This window comes from Podarcis melisellensis (genome assembly GCF_964234715.1).
Source record: "Podarcis melisellensis genome assembly, chromosome: 8".
Classification (NCBI taxonomy): Eukaryota; Metazoa; Chordata; class Lepidosauria; order Squamata; family Lacertidae; genus Podarcis; species Podarcis melisellensis.
Genome location: NC_138540.1, coordinates 7,788,922 through 7,809,730, shown reverse-complemented (window position 1 = coordinate 7,809,730; position 20,809 = coordinate 7,788,922). Strand labels below are relative to the sequence as shown.

At 48.8% G+C, this 20,809-nt stretch overlaps 1 protein-coding gene across 1 annotated transcript in view; it reads right to left on the bottom strand.

The window, feature by feature from the left end:
- CUX2 (cut like homeobox 2) overlaps positions 1-18,205 on the bottom strand; it is a 236,804-nt gene extending 218,599 nt beyond the window's left edge. The window contains exon 1 of the mRNA XM_081923033.1: positions 17,914-18,205. Within this exon, the coding sequence (XP_081779159.1) occupies positions 17,914-18,066 (153 nt within the window). The 5' untranslated portion in view covers positions 18,067-18,205. The remainder of the gene's footprint in view (positions 1-17,913) is intronic.
- Positions 18,206-20,809: the final 2,604 nt, after the last annotated feature.

Below are 20,809 nucleotides of genomic sequence, written 5' to 3'. Positions count from 1 at the left end.
TGTTTTATTCTTTTTATAAACCTCTTGGAGGGTTTTTCTTCCTTCTTACAATCAAGCAGTGTGTAATTTTTTATGAAATAAATAATAATAAATCACTCACTCCCAAACGAATGGCTGCTAAACGTTTTCAAGCACGTCTTGGCTGCCATAAACACCAGACACGCTTGTCTTGTGTGTGCATTTTTTATAAAATATTAAAAATGATGTTCCAAGGAAAGGAAGTTCCATGCACATCCTCACATTCTGCACATAGAATTATGGGGTGTACGAACACAAAATTAAAAGATGCCTGCTTCTTGGGAGAAAAGCAATGACAAACCTAGACAGCATCTTAAAAAGCAGAGACATCACCTTGCTGACAAAGGTCTGTATAGTTAAAGCTATGGTTTTCCCAATAGTGATGCATGGAAGTGAGAGCTGGACCATAAAGAAGGCTGATCGCTGAAGAATTGATGCTTTTGAATTCTGGTGCTGGAGGAGACTCTTGAGAGTCCCATGGACTGCAAGAAGATCAAACCTCTCCATTCTGAAGGAAATCAGCCCTGAGTGCTCACTGGAAGGACAGATCCTGAAGCTGAGGCTGCAATACTTTGGCCACCTCATGAGAAGAGAAGACTCCCTAGAAAAGACCCTGATGCTGGGTAAGATGGAGGGCACAAGGAGAAGGGGACGACAGAGGATGAGATGGATGGACAGTGTCCTCGAAGCTACCAGCATGAGTTTGACCAAACTGTGGGAGACAGTGGAAGACAGGAGTGCCTGGTGTGCTCTGGTCCAGGGGGTCACGAAGAGTCGGGCACGACTAAAGGACTAAACAACAACAATGCACAACCCCACACTTCGCCCTGGAAGTGGGTGCCCAGATCTCAAGAAGAAAGGCACCCCCATTCTTTGGGTTGTGTAAAGGAACTTTCCATTTCTTGAGTTGCATTCCTGCAACAATGAGAGGGCCTAAACTCAAGTGCCACTGTGATTCACTTGGTGGTGCGAATGACGCACAGCCCTGCTCCCACTAGGGCAATATTTACATGAGCCCGTGCTTGGTTATTTACTCTCTCTTTTTGGAATCCATGTCGCAGAACTGCCGGCGAGCGCACCTCGCGTCAAGCAATTAATATTAAAGCAGCCTCTGCGTTGGCTGTGAGTCACTTAAAACTGCAGCTAGATCAATACTCCAGGGTCCTCTCGAAGCTTTGGGGAAATCAGTAAACGTTACACTGAACTAGTAAAAAAACACACACGAATACACACACACACCAAAATCCAATAATTACACAGCAAGGCAGTACAAAATGGCATGGCTTTGTCAACAAAGAAACAATGAGATTATCATCGAAACGGTGTTGTGTGCATAATCATTGAACTTTGAAAAAGCAACCAGAAAGAAAAAAGAAAAATTCATGCACGCCACACACACACTAACAACACACCTGTCTTGGGGCATAGTGTGCCGATAGGAAAATCTCTGTGCAGCAGCCGAAAGAAAATAGAATTTGTACAGATAAGGTTAAAACAACCTTTGGGTTACAATCAAACCCTTCCAACCAGATTTCTTTCTTTGATCCTGTTGCCTCTTACATTAATCCTCCAAGCATCTGGGGTGAAGCCAACCTTGCCAACTATTAAATCTTAAAACCCAAACAACCAAACACCAAGGCCATTTCCGAAAACATCTATCCGAAGTACAGGTCACATTTTGGATGGGACGGCAATAAACCAAACCTCTCTCTCAAGATCTTACCAGATGTCCTGGCCAAATGCTTTCCAGCTGACCATCTACAGCCTTGAGGGCTAGAAGCCTAGCTGTTAAAAAATAAAAAGTAGAGGAGCTGTAATTCTCAGGGTAGCGTTGTTCAGCCACAGCAACATTCCAGACTCACAATGTGCAGCTCGCAGCTGAAAAAGGCAAAAGTGGGGGAGCAGGAGATGGAAAGGAAGGAAGCCAGAGCGACAAATTTGATCAGCATGCAATAACAGATCTCCAGCGGGCAAGATAAACATTCTCCATCCTTTCCACTTATTTTCCAACAAGCAAAAATTGCTCCAAGACAACAGGAGTGTGGAAGCAAGATATCAAAATATTTGTATCCAGCAAGGAGGAGAGGGGGGAACAACACACAAGGATGGTATCCATCTAGATCCTACTCAAGAGTAGGTCCTCTGACAGCAGTAGTCTCCAATTAGCCATGACTAACTTAACCCCGTAGGGTCTGAGCACCATTTAACATCAAATCTAGAAAGCAGGTCATAGAACAAAGTAAAAGAAAGGGTCCAAAACAAAGTCCAAGCAGTTTTGATAAAGGAAGAATTTCCAACCCCACAAGAAGGCACAGAGATTGGATAAATATTGGTAACAATCTCAGCAGAAGCCTAAAAGACCTACCACAAAGAAGGACATCTTTTGTAAGAGGCTGGAGGGGCAAATAACTCATCCGAAGACCGTTTTGGAAGGGGATCACTCGTGGCTCAAGCCCCTGTTTCAAAGAGGCTCATTCTTCTACTCACCATTTGTGAAGCACAACCACAAAGCAAGCCTGTCTCAACAAGCAACTTGCTCTCTTTGTAAATGAATATCCCCCAACCTGGTGTGTCATTTGACCCCAGTCAAGCTTGCAAAAGTTTATCATTTGCCCGATAATAAATGTTGGAAATGTAAAGAAAATGAAGGCACATTCTTTCACCTTTGGTGGACGTGCCCAAGGATTAAGGCTTTCTGGGAGACGATATATAATGAATTGAAAAAGGTATTTAAATATACCTTCTTGAAGAAACCAGAGGCCTTTCTTCTGGGCATAGTTGACCAATCGGTGTTAAAGAAGGATAGAACTTTCTTTATGTACGCCACAACAGCAGCAAGAATACTTATTGCAAAGTATTGGAAGACACAAGATCTACCCACCAGGGGAGAATGGCAGATGAAGGTGATGGACTATATGGGACTGGCAGAAATGACTGGCAGAATCCGAGACCAGGGAAGAGAGACGGCGGAAGAAGATTGGAAGAAATTTAAGGACTATCTTAGGAAACATTGCAAAATTAATGAATGTTAGAATGATGTTGGTTTAGAAATTAAGTGGTTTTCAGCTGTAATGATTAAGTAAAAAGAAAAGAAAGGTTAAAAATTAAATGAAAATTAAGGGAGAGGATTTGCTGAATTAATAATTAGAAATTGGAATACAGAAAGGGGAGGTATGAGGAAGTCGGGGAAGTAAGTTATAAGAAAATAAGGGATTGAAATTATACTTGTTTTTGTTTGTGTTCTGTTTGTATCATTGTTTTTCTTTTATATAATTTTTGAAACTTCAATAAATATCTTTAAAGAACAACAACAAAGAGGCTCATTTCTTCTACCCGCCATTTGTGAAGCACAACCACAAAGCAAGCTTGTCTCAACAAGCAACTTGCTCTCTTTGTAAATGAATTTCCCCCAACCTGGTGTGTCATTCCCCCCCCCCCCAATGTTTTAAGCCCCAAACCTCCATCGGCCCTGGGCCAGCATGGTTTCGTACTCCAAAAACATCTGGAGTACAGGGCAAGGCATTTTGCTGCCTGATGACAAGATGGCGCCCCTCCCCAATGCCACACGCAGAAGTCGATGGGCACCCGAGCCAACTCCGAGGGGCTGAGGTAGCAAAAACCCAGGCACATTGGGGCACCCCACCACCACCCCGCATCTCCGTAAATAAATAAATAACACCGCCCCCCCAAAAAAACTGGACACAATGTAAAATGCATAAATCCACCTGTATGGGCATGCTGCCCCCACCCCCAAAAGAGGATATGTCTGGGGAAACCCAGACGAATGGCAATCCTAGGCTAAGGGGTCTTCGACCCCCCCATTAAATAATTGAGAGGGGCCGCCCCCTCCAAGTTGATAGGCATGGTCATTCAAATAGTGCGCATGCACCGTGTCATGTGATTATGCAGGGCGGGGCTTAACTGCAAACACCCCCCCCCAATATTTTATTTACGTTGGCACCCGTGCCAACTGGACTGGGTTGACTCTTAGGCCACATTCATAGCACTATGGTAGCACTACACATGGTCATGGTTTGCCCCGCAGAATTCTGGGAACTATAGTTTGTTGAGGGACGCAGGTGGTGCTGTGGGTTAAACCACAGAGCCTAGGACTTGCCGATCAGAAGGTCGGCGGTTCAAATCCCCGCGATGGGGTGAGCTCCCGTTTTCCGGTCCCTGCTCCTGCCAACCTAGCAGTTCGAAAGCATGTCAAAGTGCAAGTAGATAAATAGGTACCACTCCAGCGGGAAGGTAAACGGCGTTTCCGTGTGCTACTCTGGTTCGCCAGAAGCGGCTTAGTCATGCTGGCCATGTGACAGCTGTACGCCGGCTCCCTCGGCCAATAAAGCGAGATGAGCGCCGCAACCTCAGAGTCGGTCACGACTGGACCTAATGGTCAGGGATCCCTTTACCTTTATACTTTGTTAAGGGTGCTGATGGCTTTCTACTACTACACTCATACCTCGGGTTACAGACGCTTCGTTGCGTTTTTTCGGGTTACGGACCGCCAAAACCCAGAATTACTGGAACGGATTACTTGTGGGTTCCGGCAGTTGCGCATGCGCAGAAGCACTAAATCGTGCTTTGTGCATGTGCAGACGCGCCACTGCGAGTTGAAAACATGCATCCCGCACGGATCATGTTCGCAACCTGAGCGTCCACTGTAGTACCACTACTACTACTATTATTATTTATTAAATTTGTATACCGCTCTATACTCGCAGGTCTCAGGTTGGTTACAACATAAAATCACAATACAAAAACAGAAAATCTGTACTATTGCACTGGGGCAGTTGTGATCTGCCGTTATCTCCCTCGCCAAGTAAAAAATGAAATGAACTCAGGCGAAAAACATCAGAGGGGTTTCTTCGGAGACCAAAAAATTCTCCCTTGAACTAGCGAGATTTTGTGGGCAACTTTTGCACACTCCTTAAAACCCATGTTCCCGTCATAAGCTTTATAAATATTAATAGCAACCCTTCCCCCCCCCCTCTCTGGAGCCTCCAGTCCCTCTTTTCCCTGTCAATGTTATGATTAGAGATGAAAAGCGAGAGAGGTCACGTAGATTAATCAGTTAATATTTATTTTCCCGCCCAGATCTTCCACCCACCCAGGAGACCCTGGACAGCTAGCAATAGGCTAAATAAGAAACACAACAAAACACAAAAGCCAGAATTTTGCGCAGATGTTCCCTAGGCTATGACTATCTTGATTCTCGTAACTGTTGATTTCTTTTGCAGGGGGTGGGACTGGTACTCAAGTGCAGATATTTATTTCATAAAAATTACATGCCGCTTGAGTCCAGAAATAGATAAAACGGTAAAATCATCACGAGGCAAAAATTACAGCAATAATTTAAAACATAGGAAAAGTTAAAGCAGCAATGGCGGAACGTTCTGGTCTGAATGCTGCCGCCCTTGAGGCCAAGGGAGGAACTGCAGGGAGGCAAGGTGGCATCTTAACACCCATAGGGCAGAGCCTGTCACATGATTCCACCTCCTGTCTTTTGAGTTAGTTCATGTCTGTTCACAATGAACATAAAAACACATAAATTAAATGTGTTTATTTAATCCATTTGTATACTACCTTTCCTCCAGGGAACTCAAGGTGGCCCACATAGCTCTCCCTGGTTTATCCTCACAACAAAACAAAACTAATAATAATAATAATAATAATAATAATAATAATACAAAATTTATTTATACCCCGCCCTCCCCAGCCAAGACCAGGCTCAGGGTGGCTAACACCAGGTATAAAAACAATTGATTGAAATACAACTTAAAAACAAGATTAAAATACAACATTAAAATGCAGCCTCATTTCAGTAGGAACTCAAATCAGAAACATTTTGGGGATGAAAACGTCAAATCTTCACCAAGGCCAACTATCCAGACTGGTCCTACATGGGCCAGAAAAAAGCCAGGGAAGTCCCCAAATAGGAGTTCCATCACAGAAGGAGAAAGGAAAAAGGAAAGAGAGGGAGGGGATCGAGTTGATCTCAAGCCATAGGCCCGGCAGAATAACTCCTGTCTTATAGGCCCTGCAGAAAGAAATCAGATCCTGCCTAGGCTGAGTCACCCAGTGAGTTTCATAGGCAAGTTGGGGGATTCGAACCCTGATCTCTCAGCTCCTAGTCCAGCACTCTAACCACTGTGCCATACTGCCTCTCTAAATGAATTCAACCACTTTCTGGCCAGGTTAGGAAAGTGCGCATTGCTATCTTACATAATATACGTTCCTTTTTCCCTTTTATCATACTGTAAGGTTTTTATATTCTGCAATTTTATTGCTTAAACTGAGCATGCCTTTCTATCAAGAAAAAAAAGCAGTATGCATTTTCATTACATGTATAAAAAAGAACACCCCTGTCGTCCTTAAAGCCAGACTTCCTCATGCTCATACTGAAATTCTTACTTGCAACACCCCACAGGTCCCTGAAACCCATGCGCAGCGCAGTGAACGTGGAAACATGTTTCCCTTAAACAACTAAGGATCTTATGCTAAAAAAAAGCAAGGCGTTTAAACCTTTTTAAAATAGCAATAATAATAATAATAATAAAATCACAATTTGCAAGCTGACAATCAAAAAGCTTTATGCTCAGCAGGGGGAAACAGCATTAGCTCAGGGATCTGAGGATGCTTGGATAATACCTGCATTTTTTATTATTTTTAAGCCTCTGTGGCTAAGAGGAGGAAGAAGGAAGGACTAAGAGGGCACCCAGCTCATTTACCAAGCATATGGGGAGGAACAGTGAATGAGGTGCAGGCGCTAGGATAAGGTTCCTTGGTTGAGCATATGCCTTTCATAAGGTGCCTCCAGCTGGCCCTCACCATTTGGCCAACTCTTTGCCAAAGCAATTAAACATTCAGCACCACCCCCAAGCTTCACACAGCAAGATTCAAAATTTGCTTTAACACCTTACGTTCCTACTTTTCCTCAGTCAAACTCAGATTTTCAAGACTGGGGTTTCGGAGGTGCTTGAATGACTTAGGATTCGGTCCAAATAGGCAGCCCTTCAACTGGTTGCCTTTGGCGAGGAGAAAGTGTCTCCAGGTGACCAGGCAGGAAAAAGAGAGTTAGTGGACTGTGTACCCGTGGTACAGACCTGTCCAACTCTCAACCTGCTCCCCTTTATGGTACATGGGTTGGGGCTACTTCACTTTCCTTCCGTAAGGTGCCACGGTGAGATTTTGAACCCAGGCATCCAGCACTTGGGCTGTGGTGCCTTAAAGGTAAAGGGACCCCTGACCATTAGGTCCAGTCACGGCCGACTCTGGGGTTGCGGTGCTCATCTCGTTTTATTGGCCGAGGGAGCCGGCATATAGTCATACAACCAGCATGACTAAGCCGCTTCTGGCGAACCAGAGCAGTGCATGGAAACACCATTTGTTTACCTTCCCACCGGAGTGGCACCTATTTATCTACTTGCACTTTGACATGCTTTTGAACTGCTAGGTTGGCAGGAGCAGGGACCGAGCAACGGGAGCTCACCCCGTCGTGGGGATTCAAACCGCCAACCTTCTGATCGGCAAGTCCTAGGCTCTGTGGTTTAACCCACAGCGCCACCCTCGTCCCTTACCCCTTACAAATTGAGCTGGTTCTCAAGGACCAAACACTACACTCGAGTAGGACCCTGGCAGAGACACATGCCCAACTGGCATGTTCTCTCTCTCCTGGCCATTCGTTCGGGAGCTTCCAAAGCTTTCTTCTGCCCGAACATCACAGCACCCAGTGCCAACAGACACCGGCACACTTAGGGATCTGCAGAATCTTTGCAGTTTGCGTAACAGACCTCAGCAACTCAGCATTTTGGCTAATCTACTTTATTTACATATAAACACACACGGAGCACTGCAACATGGCTCCCTCTCTCTCTCTAGCATCAGACAGCAAAGAGAAAGAACAAAGGACAATAGTCCCACTTCATGGAACACAGTAACACAAACATCCTGTCTCCGTCACTTCCCACTCTGTGGAATGAAAACATACACCATCATGTGATAGACAACAATCCCATGACTGCAATCATGGAGCAGGAATTCTAACACCTCTATGAAACTGTGGCAGTGAGGTTTATGACGCAGGACCACACAGCTCAGTGGCAAGGCACAGGCTCTGAACACAGGGGGTCCCGGGTTCAGTTGCCAGCAACTCAGGTAACAGGAGATTGGAAAGACCCTCTAGATGAGACTTGAGAGAGTCCTTGTGCATCACAACTCTAGGGGATACAGCCCTCTGACTCAACCTCAAGCAGCTTTCTGTGTACACCCCTCAATGGCTGCACCCCCGTTTTGTCTGCTGGGCTGCAGAAAGAATCCACTAACCTCCATCTCCAGGCCAGCCAGCCCCCATCTCTTAATGGACTGTGGTGTGCACACAATTAATTAATGGGCTTATTAATTAGGAAAGAAGTCCCTCTTTGGGCTGCAATTGGGGTCATCCGTTTCTAAAGTAAGAACAGCCTGTACTAAAGATAAAATTGGGGGAGGAAACCCTCGTAGTCTTCTGCAGGGATCTGATCTGGTGGAGTCTCAATTATGCAAACCACAGGAAACAGGAGAAATAAAGAGGGAGGTGGAATTGGGTGAAACCTTCACTGTCCCAATTTCTTTCCCAACAGCGAAAGAGAGATAGGAAACCAGCTCAGCCACTAACCCTTGGTCAAATTACAGTGGTGCAGCAGAACCCACCTGCCATTCTGCACCCAGGCCAGGGAACCCTCCTCCCTCCAGATGTTCCTGGACTCCAACTCCCATCATCTCTTGGGCTGATGGGAGTTAAGAGTCCAGCAACATCTGTCAAGGATTCCTCACCTCTGCTCTGTATAAACCAACTCTGCTGGAAGACAGGAGGATACTCAAAACGGATCCAGCATGATGTAACAGATCTAGAGTTTGGGACGTAGATTCGGAAATCTGAGTTCAAATAAGCACATTTGCTGCAAGGTCTACACTTATTTTCCACATTTATATTGCTCTGTAACAAGCGTTCTCCAGGAGGCTCCCAAAACAAGAAACATGGTAATACAATATAAACTGTAACAAATTCATTAAATGGAAAGAATTAGAAGCCCAGTTTAAAACAGAGAGGTTCAGGCTATAGAATGTAAGTCATTTAAAAGACATGAGCGAATCAAAAGGTTTCTAGGTAAAGTAAAGGGGACCCCTGACCATTAGGTCCAGTCGTGGCCGACTCTGGGGTTGAGGCGCTCATCTCGCTTTATTGGCCGAGGGAGCCAGCGTACAGCTTCTGGGTCATGTGGCCAGCATGACTAAGCCGCTTCTGGCGAACCAGAGCAGCGCACGGAAACGCCGTTTACCTTCCCGCCGGAGTGGTACCTATTTATCTACTTGTACTTTGACGTGCTTTTGAACTGCTAGGTTGGCAGGAGCTGGGACCGAGCAATGGGAGCTCACCCCGTCGTGGGGATTCGAACCGCCGACCTTCCGGTCGGCAAGAAAAAGGTTTCTACCTGGTACCAAAAAGACCACCAAGATGGTACCAGTACCAGATGAAAGTCTGTGGGAAGCTTATTCCACAAAGCCTCCAGGAGTTTCACTCCTGAAAAAGGGGACCCAACCAGTCCTTCTGACCATGACTCTTCTATCTCAACCTTCCCAACCTAGTGCTTTCCATGAGTTGGAGACTACAATTCCCATCAGCCCTGGCTGGAGCTGATGGGAACTGTAGTCCCAAACATCTGGAGGGCACAAGGCAGGCAAAACTTGTTCTCTCTCTCGTTTCCCTTTTTAAGGACAAACCCCCCAACTTTCCCAAATTTAATGGAAGCGATAGCTTATTTACCACTGTCATCTAGGATAAAGAATTTTGACACATCGTTAAATGATAGCACGTTTAGATAAGTCGAGCTGTCACGCCATTTAATGGATGTCTCAACTAGCTGATATGTATGTAAAATTTATGCACTCTGGTATATCACGCAGAGATAATGTTTTAATCAACATCCCACTTTTTCAAGGTCTAAGATTCCAAACAATGAAAACATTCCGTCAGGCGCTTCCAGACTCCTCCAAGACACAGAGGAAGAAACACACCCAAGCCCTTCAACGTTTGACAAACACACACTCACACGCCTCCCAAAATGGGCAAGGAAGACAGAGATGGACATGACTTGAAGTATGGTAAAATGGACCCTCTGCACAGAGAGAGGCACTAGACCAGAGGTCAGCAAACTTTTTCAGCAGGGGTCCAGTCCACTGTCCCTCAGACCTTGTGGGGGGGGGCAGACTATATTTCGAAAGAAATAATGAACAAATTCCAATGCCCCACAAATAACCCAGAGGTGCATTTTAAATAAAAGGAGACATTCTACTCATGTAAAAACACACTGATTCCCGGACAGATTGAGAAGGCAATTGGGCCAGATCTGGCCCCCGGGCCTTAGTTTGCCTGTCCATGCACTAGACCTCTAGACCAGAGGTAGGCAACCGAAGGCCCGCGGAGGACCTTAAGGTTCATAAATAGCAACACCCTAGAGGTCCCAGGCCCTAAGAAAGTCAGATTAGCCTCAACCAGAGCCAGGGCCTTTTCAACACTGGCTCCAGCCTGGTGGAACGCTCTGTCTCATGAGACCAGGGCCCTGCAGGATCTGATTTCTTTCCGCTTGGTCTTTGGCTTGGAGTCAATCTGATTCCCTCCCCCTCTTTCTTTTTACTTTTTTCCTTTCTCCTCCTGAGATGAGGTTGCATTTTAATGTTTTAATATTTCAATGTTGTATTTAATCTTGTTTTTAAGTTGTATTCGTTCAGCTTGTTTTTATTATTGCTTGTTAGCCGCCCTGAGCCCAGCCTTGGCTGGGGAGGGCGGGGTATAAATAATTTTTTTTTATTATTATTATTATTATTATTATTATTATTATTATTATTATTATTATATTTTTTAAAAAAAAAAACCTGGAAATTATTTATGTATGCAACAACAGCGGCAAGAATTATACTAGCACAAACTTGGAGACAGAAGAAATACCAATGAAAGAACAATGGCAAAGGAAACTTATGGAATACAGTGGTACCTCGGGTTAAGAACTTAATTCGTTCTGGAGGTCTGTTCTTAACCTGAAACTGTTCTTAACCTGAAGCACCACTTTAACTAATGGGGCCTCCTGCTGCCGCCGGAGCACAATTTCTGTTCTCATCCTGAAGCAAAGTTCTTAACCTGAGGTACTATTTCTGGTTTAGCGGAGTCTGTAACCTGAAGCATATGTAACCCGAGGTACCACTGTATGCAGAACTGGCAAAACTAACAGAAAAACTACAAAGACTTTAAAAGAGAATGGGAACCATTTACAACATATATGAAGAGGCAACATGAAGAAATGGACTCATTGGCAGGGTTTGAGTAAACAATCACAACTGTATACAGCAAAAAATAGGACTATATGTATTAGGAAAATTTGGGGGAAACAATACGCAGGGTGAACAGTATGGAAATAGAGCAAAACGGGAGTATGAGGGAAGTCCAGGAGAGGAGGGTGGAAATATGAAACACTGTTAGAGATATATTGTTAGAAGAAGTACACATGGAAAAATCAATTAATTTTTTTTTTAAAGAGTTAGGAGCCAAATGGCTTCTGGGACCTGGGTCATGGGTGCCAAAACAGAATGTCCAGTTGCCATGTGGGGGGGGGGGCAACACTTTTTATTTATTATTTTGATAAGCATGAACTAATAAGCTAATAATATTGTTAATCTCACATGTTTAGCAGAAATTGTTAATGCATGTTTAACTTGCTGTTTACAATAAAAATATAGGTACCACACAAAACACTCTATGTTTTATTGTTAAACTCCTTAACGTATCGTCTGTCCTTAACATATACTTTGAGGCTTCAAAGCACATACATTTCAGTAATCCTTGAGTGTCAGCCAGGCGCAAAAATAAAGCACCCAGACTTTTTGAGGTGCTCGCTAATGGATAATCTTTTAGGCGCAAATTGCGCCTGGCGCCCTTCTAGTTTCGAACCCCATCCTCATTTCAACCCCACAACAATCCTGCGAGGTAGGTTAGCTGAGAGAGGCAGTGACTTGCCCAAAGTCACGCCCACTAAGGTTCATGGCCAAGTGGGGATATGAACCCTGATCTCCCAGGTCCTAGTAGTCTGATGCGCTAACCACTATACCATCCTGCCCCAGAATGCAAACCACTGCTTATCCTTAAAGCTAAAGGTAGAGGGACCCCTGACCATTAGGTCCAGTCGTGGCCGACTCTGAGGTTGCGGCGCTCATCTCGCTTTATTGGCCGAGGGAGCCGGCGTACAGCTTCCGGGTCATGTGGCCAGCATGACTAAGCCGCTTCTGGCGAACCAGAGCAGCGCACGGAAATGCCGTTTACCTTCCCGCCAGAGTGGTACCTATTTATCTACTTGCACTTTGACGTGCTTTCGAACTGCTAGGAGGGCAGGAGCACGGACCCACCCCATCGCAGGGATTCGAACCGCCGACCTTCTGATCGGCAAGTCCTAGGCTCTGTGGTTTAACCCACAGCGCCACCCGCGTCCTTACCCACCCTGCTTATCCTTACCCACCCTCAATCCATTAGCAAAAGCAGAATAAACTACACCAAACAGTAAAACCTTGCCGAACGATCACTGCAGATCATAAAACAGTGTACACCCAAGAAGCAGAAAGGAGGGGGAGGGGAGAAGAGGAATTACAAAAGGCATAAATCTGGTTATGTGCCTATTAGGGAACAGTGCAAGAAACCCTACATCAGGAATATTACACTATTAAGACCATTTCCGGAGCCTAATGAAATATGCCCAGCGTCATCTCAGAGAGAATTATTTATCCCTCCTCATTTCCGCGAGCTCTCGCTGTACCGACGACCAACGCCACAATCAAAGCGTTTTGGGGGGCTATCGTGCTATCGGCATGTATTACACGCGGCACCCATTTGTCAATGTTGTCCAAACACTATTGTCCCTGGATCCCGTTTACAAATAAAGCACCTTTTCTAGGGAGTAACCTGCGCCTTCTGGTTCAGGTTGTCCTGGAAACCGGGTCAAGGAGGTCCGCGTCTTCATTGAGATTCTACAGGACCACAACAAAGGGGAATGAACGAATTGTGGGGGCAAGCAAGTATCTAGTCCTTATTGACTGTGCTGGGCAAACGCCTGCAGGAATCTGAGCAGCTGACAACACGCACCTGAGCATTTCCTGTACAGAAGGAAGGCTCACCCACTGGGCAACAGCGTCTGGGTTTGCAGACGGTGATCACTCTTCCTGCCATCTCGCCCACTTCGTTTGCTACTATGGGATTTACTCCCGGGTAAGGATGTAAGAGGCACTGTGGGTTAAACCACAGAGCCTAGGGCTTGCCGATCAGAACGTCGGTGGTTCAAATCCCCGCGACAGGGTGAGCTCCCGTTGCTCGGTCTCTGCTCCTGCCAACCTAGCAGTTCGAAAGCACGTCAAAGTGCAAGTAGATAAATGGATACAGCTCCGGCGGGAAGGTAAATGGTGATTCTGTGCGCTGCTCTGGTTCGCCAGAAGCGGCTTAGTCATGCTGGCCACATGACCCAGAAGCTGTACGCCGGCTCCCTTGGCCAGTAAAGCAAGATGAGCGCCGCAACCTCAGAGTCAGCCACAACTGGACCTAATTAGGTCAGGGATCCCTTTACCTAAGGATTCAGAGGATTGCTTTGGCTGAATTAGTTATCTAGTAAACGGAGGCCTCAAAACCCTTGCAACAGCTCTCATCTGCCCCTCCCATGTCTGTCTGTCTGTCTGTCTCTCTCTATATATAGGTAAAGATAAAGGAACCCCTGACCATTAGGCCCAGTCATGGCTGTCTCTGGGGTTGGGGCGCGCCTCTCGCTTTACTGGCCGAGGGAGCCGAAATGTCACAAAATGTGGCTGGCGCCCAGTTAGTTTGGAATGCCGCTCCTGCGAGGAAAGGATTGGGGTTTTTTCCCCGCTTAGAGAAAAGGTGAATAAGAAGAGACATGACCAGAGAAGTTTGTCTCCGTCTCTCATTATGCTAGAACTTGTGGAAATCCAAGGAAGCAGAAGATTCAGACCAGTGAAAAAGAAGCTAATTGATAGGGGATGCTCCGCAAGAAACATCAATGACCACCAACCCTAACCAATGGCCATTCCGCTATTGAGCACAGGAGATCTGTGTTCAAGTCCTGCTTTCAGGGTTCCCAGAATGATCTGTCCAGCCACTGCGGGAAACAAGGACACTGGACTAGGTGTTCCCCCTCTGGACAGCTCCTGGGCTCTCCTGGCATTCTTAGTTACAACTCAGCCAAGCACACAGGAGTGTTTAAAAAGGCAAAAGCCAGTGGACATATCCCTTTAGGATTGGCATCTTCATTGCCAATGCAGCAGCAATGCCACTTCACAAACCTTCACAAACACCAGAAAGCTACCCAGCCTCTTGCCAGTTCTCCTAACCAGCTGGCAGTACCCCTAACCCCAGCTCAAAAAGACACCCACAACAGCCTCTGTGGCACCAGGGGGGGGGGCCCACAAAATGCACCAGATAGTTATCACAAACCCTGAGAGAGAAAAGGGTTTAATCCCCTTTCATCGACCAGCAACGAACCATCATCCAAATCCAACAGATTCTACCACCTGTGATCCATTTAGGCCTGGGAATTGCAGCTGCATCGCATAATCTCCTTAAAAGCTAAACTGCATTAAATTCTCAAACCGCCGATATGTTACTGAAGCATCGGGAAAGTGTACCTAAATTTGCTTCCCCCGCCCCTGTAGAGCACACTGCATTTTAAAGCTCGTTTTAATGCCCATCCAAAAATCAAGTACTCATTTGTAGCCATGGCAAAGCGGTGGATTTCAGCTTAGACACCTCAATCCAGTTACGCAGTTTGTGCACAGAGACAGCGAGAACTTTTGTTGGTGATTCAAACCTGAACGAGAACAAACGGGCTGGGGGTGTCCACATTTTGAAGGGCTTCCCCTCCCAGATCTACCTGCCACCTCCTGCCCACATGAGAAGAGCCTGGGGGCTACATGTTTTTCAGGATGGCTTGTTGGGGATACCATTTACCAACTCACCAATGCAATGGGGCAGGATACCAAGAAACCAGGTAGGATATAGTCGTAAGATAGCCACCCACCCCACACAATCATACAGTGGCGTAGCGTCGGTTGTCAGCACCCGGGGCAAGGCAAGTAATTTGCGCCCCCTAACCCGTGGATTTGCGCCCCCCAACCCGTGAATTTGCGCCCCCTAACCCTAACCCCCAGATGTTGCGCCCGGTGCGGCCGGCCCCCCCTGCACCCCCCACGCTACGCCACTGCAATCATAGCACAAGTTGCATCTGTTTCCACCTGCAGGTTTCAGACGAATGGCAGTCTGAGGTTAAGTAGAGGACTAGAGCCTTCGAAGCAGCCAGCAATCTAATCTTGTGGTGCCACAATTACACACCACTCAGCTACGAACCAGTCAGGACCTGCAGCTTCTGAGGCCATGATTTAACACAGCCTTGCATTTAACGACTTGCCTGGTGGTCACAGGATTTCAGTGCAGAAGCACCCTCCTTTCTTTCTCTGCCGGCTCCCAACAGGCTAGCAAAACATTATTGTGCACGGTAGGAACTTTTGTGGTCTTTTTGACAAGACGGAATAGCAACCTGTGTGTCTGGGGCATGCAAACATGCTACAACAACTTGGGGTTGTTGTTTTTAAAAGCAAACGTTTAAAGACTCCCGCACATTCAAGTCTTCACCCACAGAGGAGGTTGCCCGCTGCATCTCTGCATGATCCACTGCGACGCTGGCCCCAGCTCATTCCAATCCACCTCTGCTGGGGGTAGGTAAACCTAGGATGCTGCCATCATTCGTAACGCAACAGGTTTGCCTGCCCTCAGAGAAGTGTGCCTTGTGTGCCCCTGCATGAGTCGCTGCTCTGCAGGCACTTTTTGGACACTTTTGCTCATGCAAAAACAACAAGGAGGCTGGTTCTTCTGAGAGCAAGCCGATTTTGCTTACTGAACCTAAGGAGCAGGAAGTCTTTTTCCAGGCATTTGAGAGAAGGGCACTTCAGGTTTCTTTTTCGCGAATGAAAGCGTGGCAAGCAAAGATGCTATTACGCTGTCAGTGGCACAGCACCTTGGCCAACTGGGGGAAGCTCCTCCAGGTTATAATCGTTGCAAGGGACACAATAGTTACACAGACGTTTTCCCCACAATAAAAATAACGGCTCTCACGAGTGTGGATTTTGCTAGTCCATGCACAAACGTGTCCTACACTCCAACTCCTCATGCGTTAAGTCCGCGCTGCGTGCAATTCCTGCGGGAAACACCGGTGATTCCTATGCAACCATAACATGCAGAGCTGCCAAGATTTGGGCAGTGAGGACGTCTGCCATGCCCAAAAAAAGACCTGCCCAGCTCAATTTTGCAGTTGAAGTTTCCAAACACCTCCCACCCCACGCACACACAGAAGGGGCCCAGGGACACCAAGGAACAGACCCAATTCCGCCCCTTACTTCTACCTTCTCCTTTTGCCATGCTCCTGTCATTCTCCATGCTACAGAGCATCAATCATAACTAAAGAGCAAGTGGCCTCCATGCGCCGCAGAGGTCTGGTTTGCAAAATGCTGTCGGGGAAGAGAAGGCACTTCCGAAGGAACACAAGAATTTGTGCAGGAGACAATAGTGTGCTGTACTCTCAAGCCAGCCCCACTGATATAAGGACTGCAGCCTTCCCCTCCGTCTCCCTAATATCCCAGCAGTTTAAAAGAGAGAGAAAAGAAAACAAGCATAATTTCTCTGCCGCTGATGTACATTCCTGTCCAGTAAATACAACCAGCAAGCCTTTAAACAACTCTCTTACCTGCTTTTGGGGAGAAGGGATGGGGAGAGGTGGGATTCAGGGGGGGGGGCAGATGTGTGCCGAGGGGAGAACACCTCCAAGCAGTTCTGCCTTATTTTGCAGAGAAGGACATGCAAACGGGATGGCTAGGGGTTTTTTTGGGGGAGGGGGGGAGATACACCCAAGCAGATCTATCTGACATTCCCGAAATACATTTAGAGTCCAGTTTTTCAAAATTAAACCTGAAACCATCTCATTTAAAGACAAACAGCGAAAATTGCACTGAAATGGGAGGGGGGCTGAGAGGGAGGGAGGGCTGGAGGAGGTCAAGGGGGTGTGCAAAGACACCTATTTTCAAAAACCACAAAACAGGCGCCTAGGCCTGGCGAGCCGACTTGAAGATGTGAAATGGGTACCAACCCCAGTGCTTGGCAATGTTGGGGCCGAAGATGCCATCAGGGGACATCCCCAGGCGGAGAAGCGCCTCTCTATTTCTCACGCCCCCCCCCATCCCTGAAATATTACAACCCCCCCCCAAGGCATGCCAGGAGATTCAGCTCCTGGGGGGTCTTGGGACGCCCAGGACTTGGGACAACAGGATGAGGTCCTTTCCGCCCCCCCACACTTTGCAAGCCACATGAAACAACTCCTCTAGAAAAACTATTACTATTATTAATAATACAATGAGTTGACCCCCCCCTCCAACAAAAACCATTCTAAGTCGCAGCTCCGAAAGTTCCAGCCATTCACTTGGCACTTTGGGCGAGCCCGTTTTGTGGGGGGAGAATCGTTGTGAAGGAGAGCGCTGGGGGGGGGGGGGAGGCAGGGAGCAAAGAGGCAGGAGAGCCCGGAGGCGGAGCCGGTTGTGGGGCGCATGTTCTCCCCCCCCCCCACCCCACCCCGGCACTCCCTCCCTCCAGCTCCCGGGACGCCCCGAGAGGCGCCTTTAGTTAGGAAAAGCACAAAGCGCGCACACACACACCCAGCCACCCCCTTTCCCCCCCCCAACACCCCAAAATAGAGCTGGGGAGGGAGCGAGAAGAAGCTAACTGCGGGGGACCGGGAGGGGGCGAGAGAAGTCCGCGCGCGTCACCTTTGCAGCCCGGAGAAGTCGCGCGCCGGCGGCGGGGGAGGCGGCCGGAGAGGCGGAGGATGCGCGCCAAGGGGCGGAGGAGGAGGAGGAGGAGGAGGACGAAGCGGCGGCGGCGGCGGCGAGAGTCCGCTCCGGTTCCGGCGGCGCGTCCATCCAGCCCGGCGAGCCGGCTGCGCTGCGGGGCGCACGGGCAGCGGCGTGGGCTGCCTGGCTCGCTCTCTGGCGCTGCTGCGTCTGCGGGATCAAGGAGCGAACCGAACAAAGAGCAGCGGCGCCGGCGCCGGGGAATCAATTTCTAATACCTATCGATGGGGAGGGGAGGAGGGGAGGGAGGGAGGGAGGGAGGCAGAGGCAGCCAACCGCCCCGTCCTCCCCCTCCCGCTCCTCCGCCTCCTCCGCCGCCTCCTCCTCCCGCTGCGCCCCGAAAGGCCCCGCGCCCAGCGCCGCCGCCGCCGCCGCGCGCGCTCCGGACACCAACCTGGCGCCGCCGCCGGAGGAGGAGAGCCCCGGGCTCCCGATATCGAGCCATCGATCCCGCATCGGCGGCCATCTTGGGGGAGGGAAGGCTGGCTGGCCGGCCGGCGGGGGTCCCCGGCCGCCTCTCGGGGGGCTTGAGCTGCGGCTGGACTCGGTCCCCCCCCCCCCGCTCTCCTCTTCCTCCCCATAGCGGGATGGAGAAAGAAACTGCAAGCGAGGCAGCAAAATGAAACGGAGATCTATATATTGGAAACGGGGGGATTGGGGGGGGGGGGTCAGCAAAAAGGAGGGTCGGCAAATTCGCTTGCAATACAAACCCAGCGAAACAAAATATTTCATCCCCGGTCCAGGCATGCTTACTCGGAAGTAAGTCCGACCGACTTTGCTGGAGGAGTGTCATCACCATAAGTCATTCGCGCCGAAGTCGCCAGACCATACTCGCGAGGAAGCCCACCTATAGGATCGGCCTGGTTCTACGCAGGTCCCCGGGAAAGGTGGTCCTGTTTGAGTTCGGCGGAGCTTTATCCTCAAAAGTGGGAGGGGGGCGGCGGCGACAGGGGGGATTTGGAGCAGAGTCGGGTTTACTCGGGAGTAAACCGCGCCGACTTCCCGGGAGCTTCTTGGAAAGTTGGCGCAGGGCGTAGGATCGCGGCCGTCGCCGGTGCGATGGGCGATTTGGTTCGGCGCTCGGATACGGGATTAATTCGCACCCCAGGAGTCTATCCAATGGGGATGGATGGCAGCGAAGGTGGTGGTCTTTCTGGGGAGAGGGGCTCAGCTAGGATATGGGGGCAACAGTTGCTAGAAATGAAATGGCTAAATTAGAAAGGGAAGGGAACCCATGAAGTCATTGGGATTCAGCTCAAGCTGTGCCCCAAAGGCGATTGGCGTGATCCACATTGCCCATCCACAAAGGAGCTGGCTGAAGAAATTAGGGCAGCAGACCCACCCCCCTTTGAGAGCTTGCAAAAGCCTCAGACCCCTCCTTCTGTAGGGGTGGCTTCTCCCACCCCCAAAAAAACCTTTTCAGACTTCAATACATTTGCTTGCTTGGTGCAGGATAGCAAATGATCCCCACCTCCCCTAAAGTCCAGGCCCCAAAGACCCAAGTTATATCGGTACCAGAGATGGAATATCTTACAGGCGCTGCTCCCTGGCAGTAGAAGTCCAGGCGTAATAAAGTTAGTAACCATTTGATGGTTTCAGGACATGCCAAATCAGCCGCCCGAGGCAGCAGCTTCACTCGCCTAATGGTAGCGCCAGTCCACAGGTGCGCTCTGGGATCTGAAGATTTCCAACACAGCAACGTTGATGTGTTGGGAGCATAACAGAGGCCTGACAGGCCTTTTTTTAACAGCAAGGAGCCCCGTTTCCAGTGGCGTAGCGTGCGGGTGCAGGGGGGGCCGGCCACACCGGGCGCAACATCTGGGGGTTAGGGGGCGCAAATCCACGGGTTAGGGGGCACAAATTACTTGCCTTGCCCCGGGTGCTGAGAACCCACGCTACGCCACTGCCCCTTCCATCCCAGTTGGTTATTTTAAGAACACTGTGGTGCCTGAATTTGCTTGCCTTCCTCTCGCCTCCCCATCCCTCCTTCCTCTAAAGGGGACCCCTGACCATTAGGTCCAGTCGTGGCCAACTCTGGGGTTGCAGTGCTCATCTTGCTTTATTGGCCGAGGCGAGGGAGCTGGCGTACAGCTTCCGGGTCATGTGCCCAGCATGACTAAGCCGCTTCTGGAGCACCAGAGCAGCGCACGGAAACGCTATTTACCTTCCCACTGGAGTGGTACCTATTTATCTACTTGCACTTTGATGTGCTTTCGAACTGCTAGGTTGGCAGGAGCAGGGACCGAGCAACGGGAGCTCACCCCGTCGCAGGGATTCAAACCGCCAACCTTCTGATCGGAAAGTCCTAGGCTCTGTGGTTTAACCCACAGCGCCACCCACGTCCCTCTTCGTCCTTTAGGGGGAAATAAATGAGACAGTCCCCTGCCCCAAGGCGCTTACCCTCCCAACACTGACGCAGACGAGGGGAGAGTCAGCAGTTCCAGGACGTGTACTTTGGCTTTCCTCCTGCAGGAGGAGCTAACCGGTTGTGGCTTCACAGACAAGGTGGCTTTCGAAGGCTCTCTGAGGGCCGGCCGGCTCCCCACAGGCAGGTGGGGTGGGGCAGTGCCAGGCACCCTGGGCAGCAGGCTACAAAGGAGTAAGACTGTTTGTATTTGCCTCATTGGCACAAGAGTTTTCTGTGCTGTGTCGGATCTCCCATGACCCGCTCTCAAAGCTTGATGGCACAAGTCAATATTGTATTTCATAATCATAATAATTTATTATTTATCTCCCGCCCATCTGGCTGGGTTTCCCCAGCCACTCTGGGCGGCTTCCAACAAAGTATTAAAACACAGTGGTCTGTTAAACA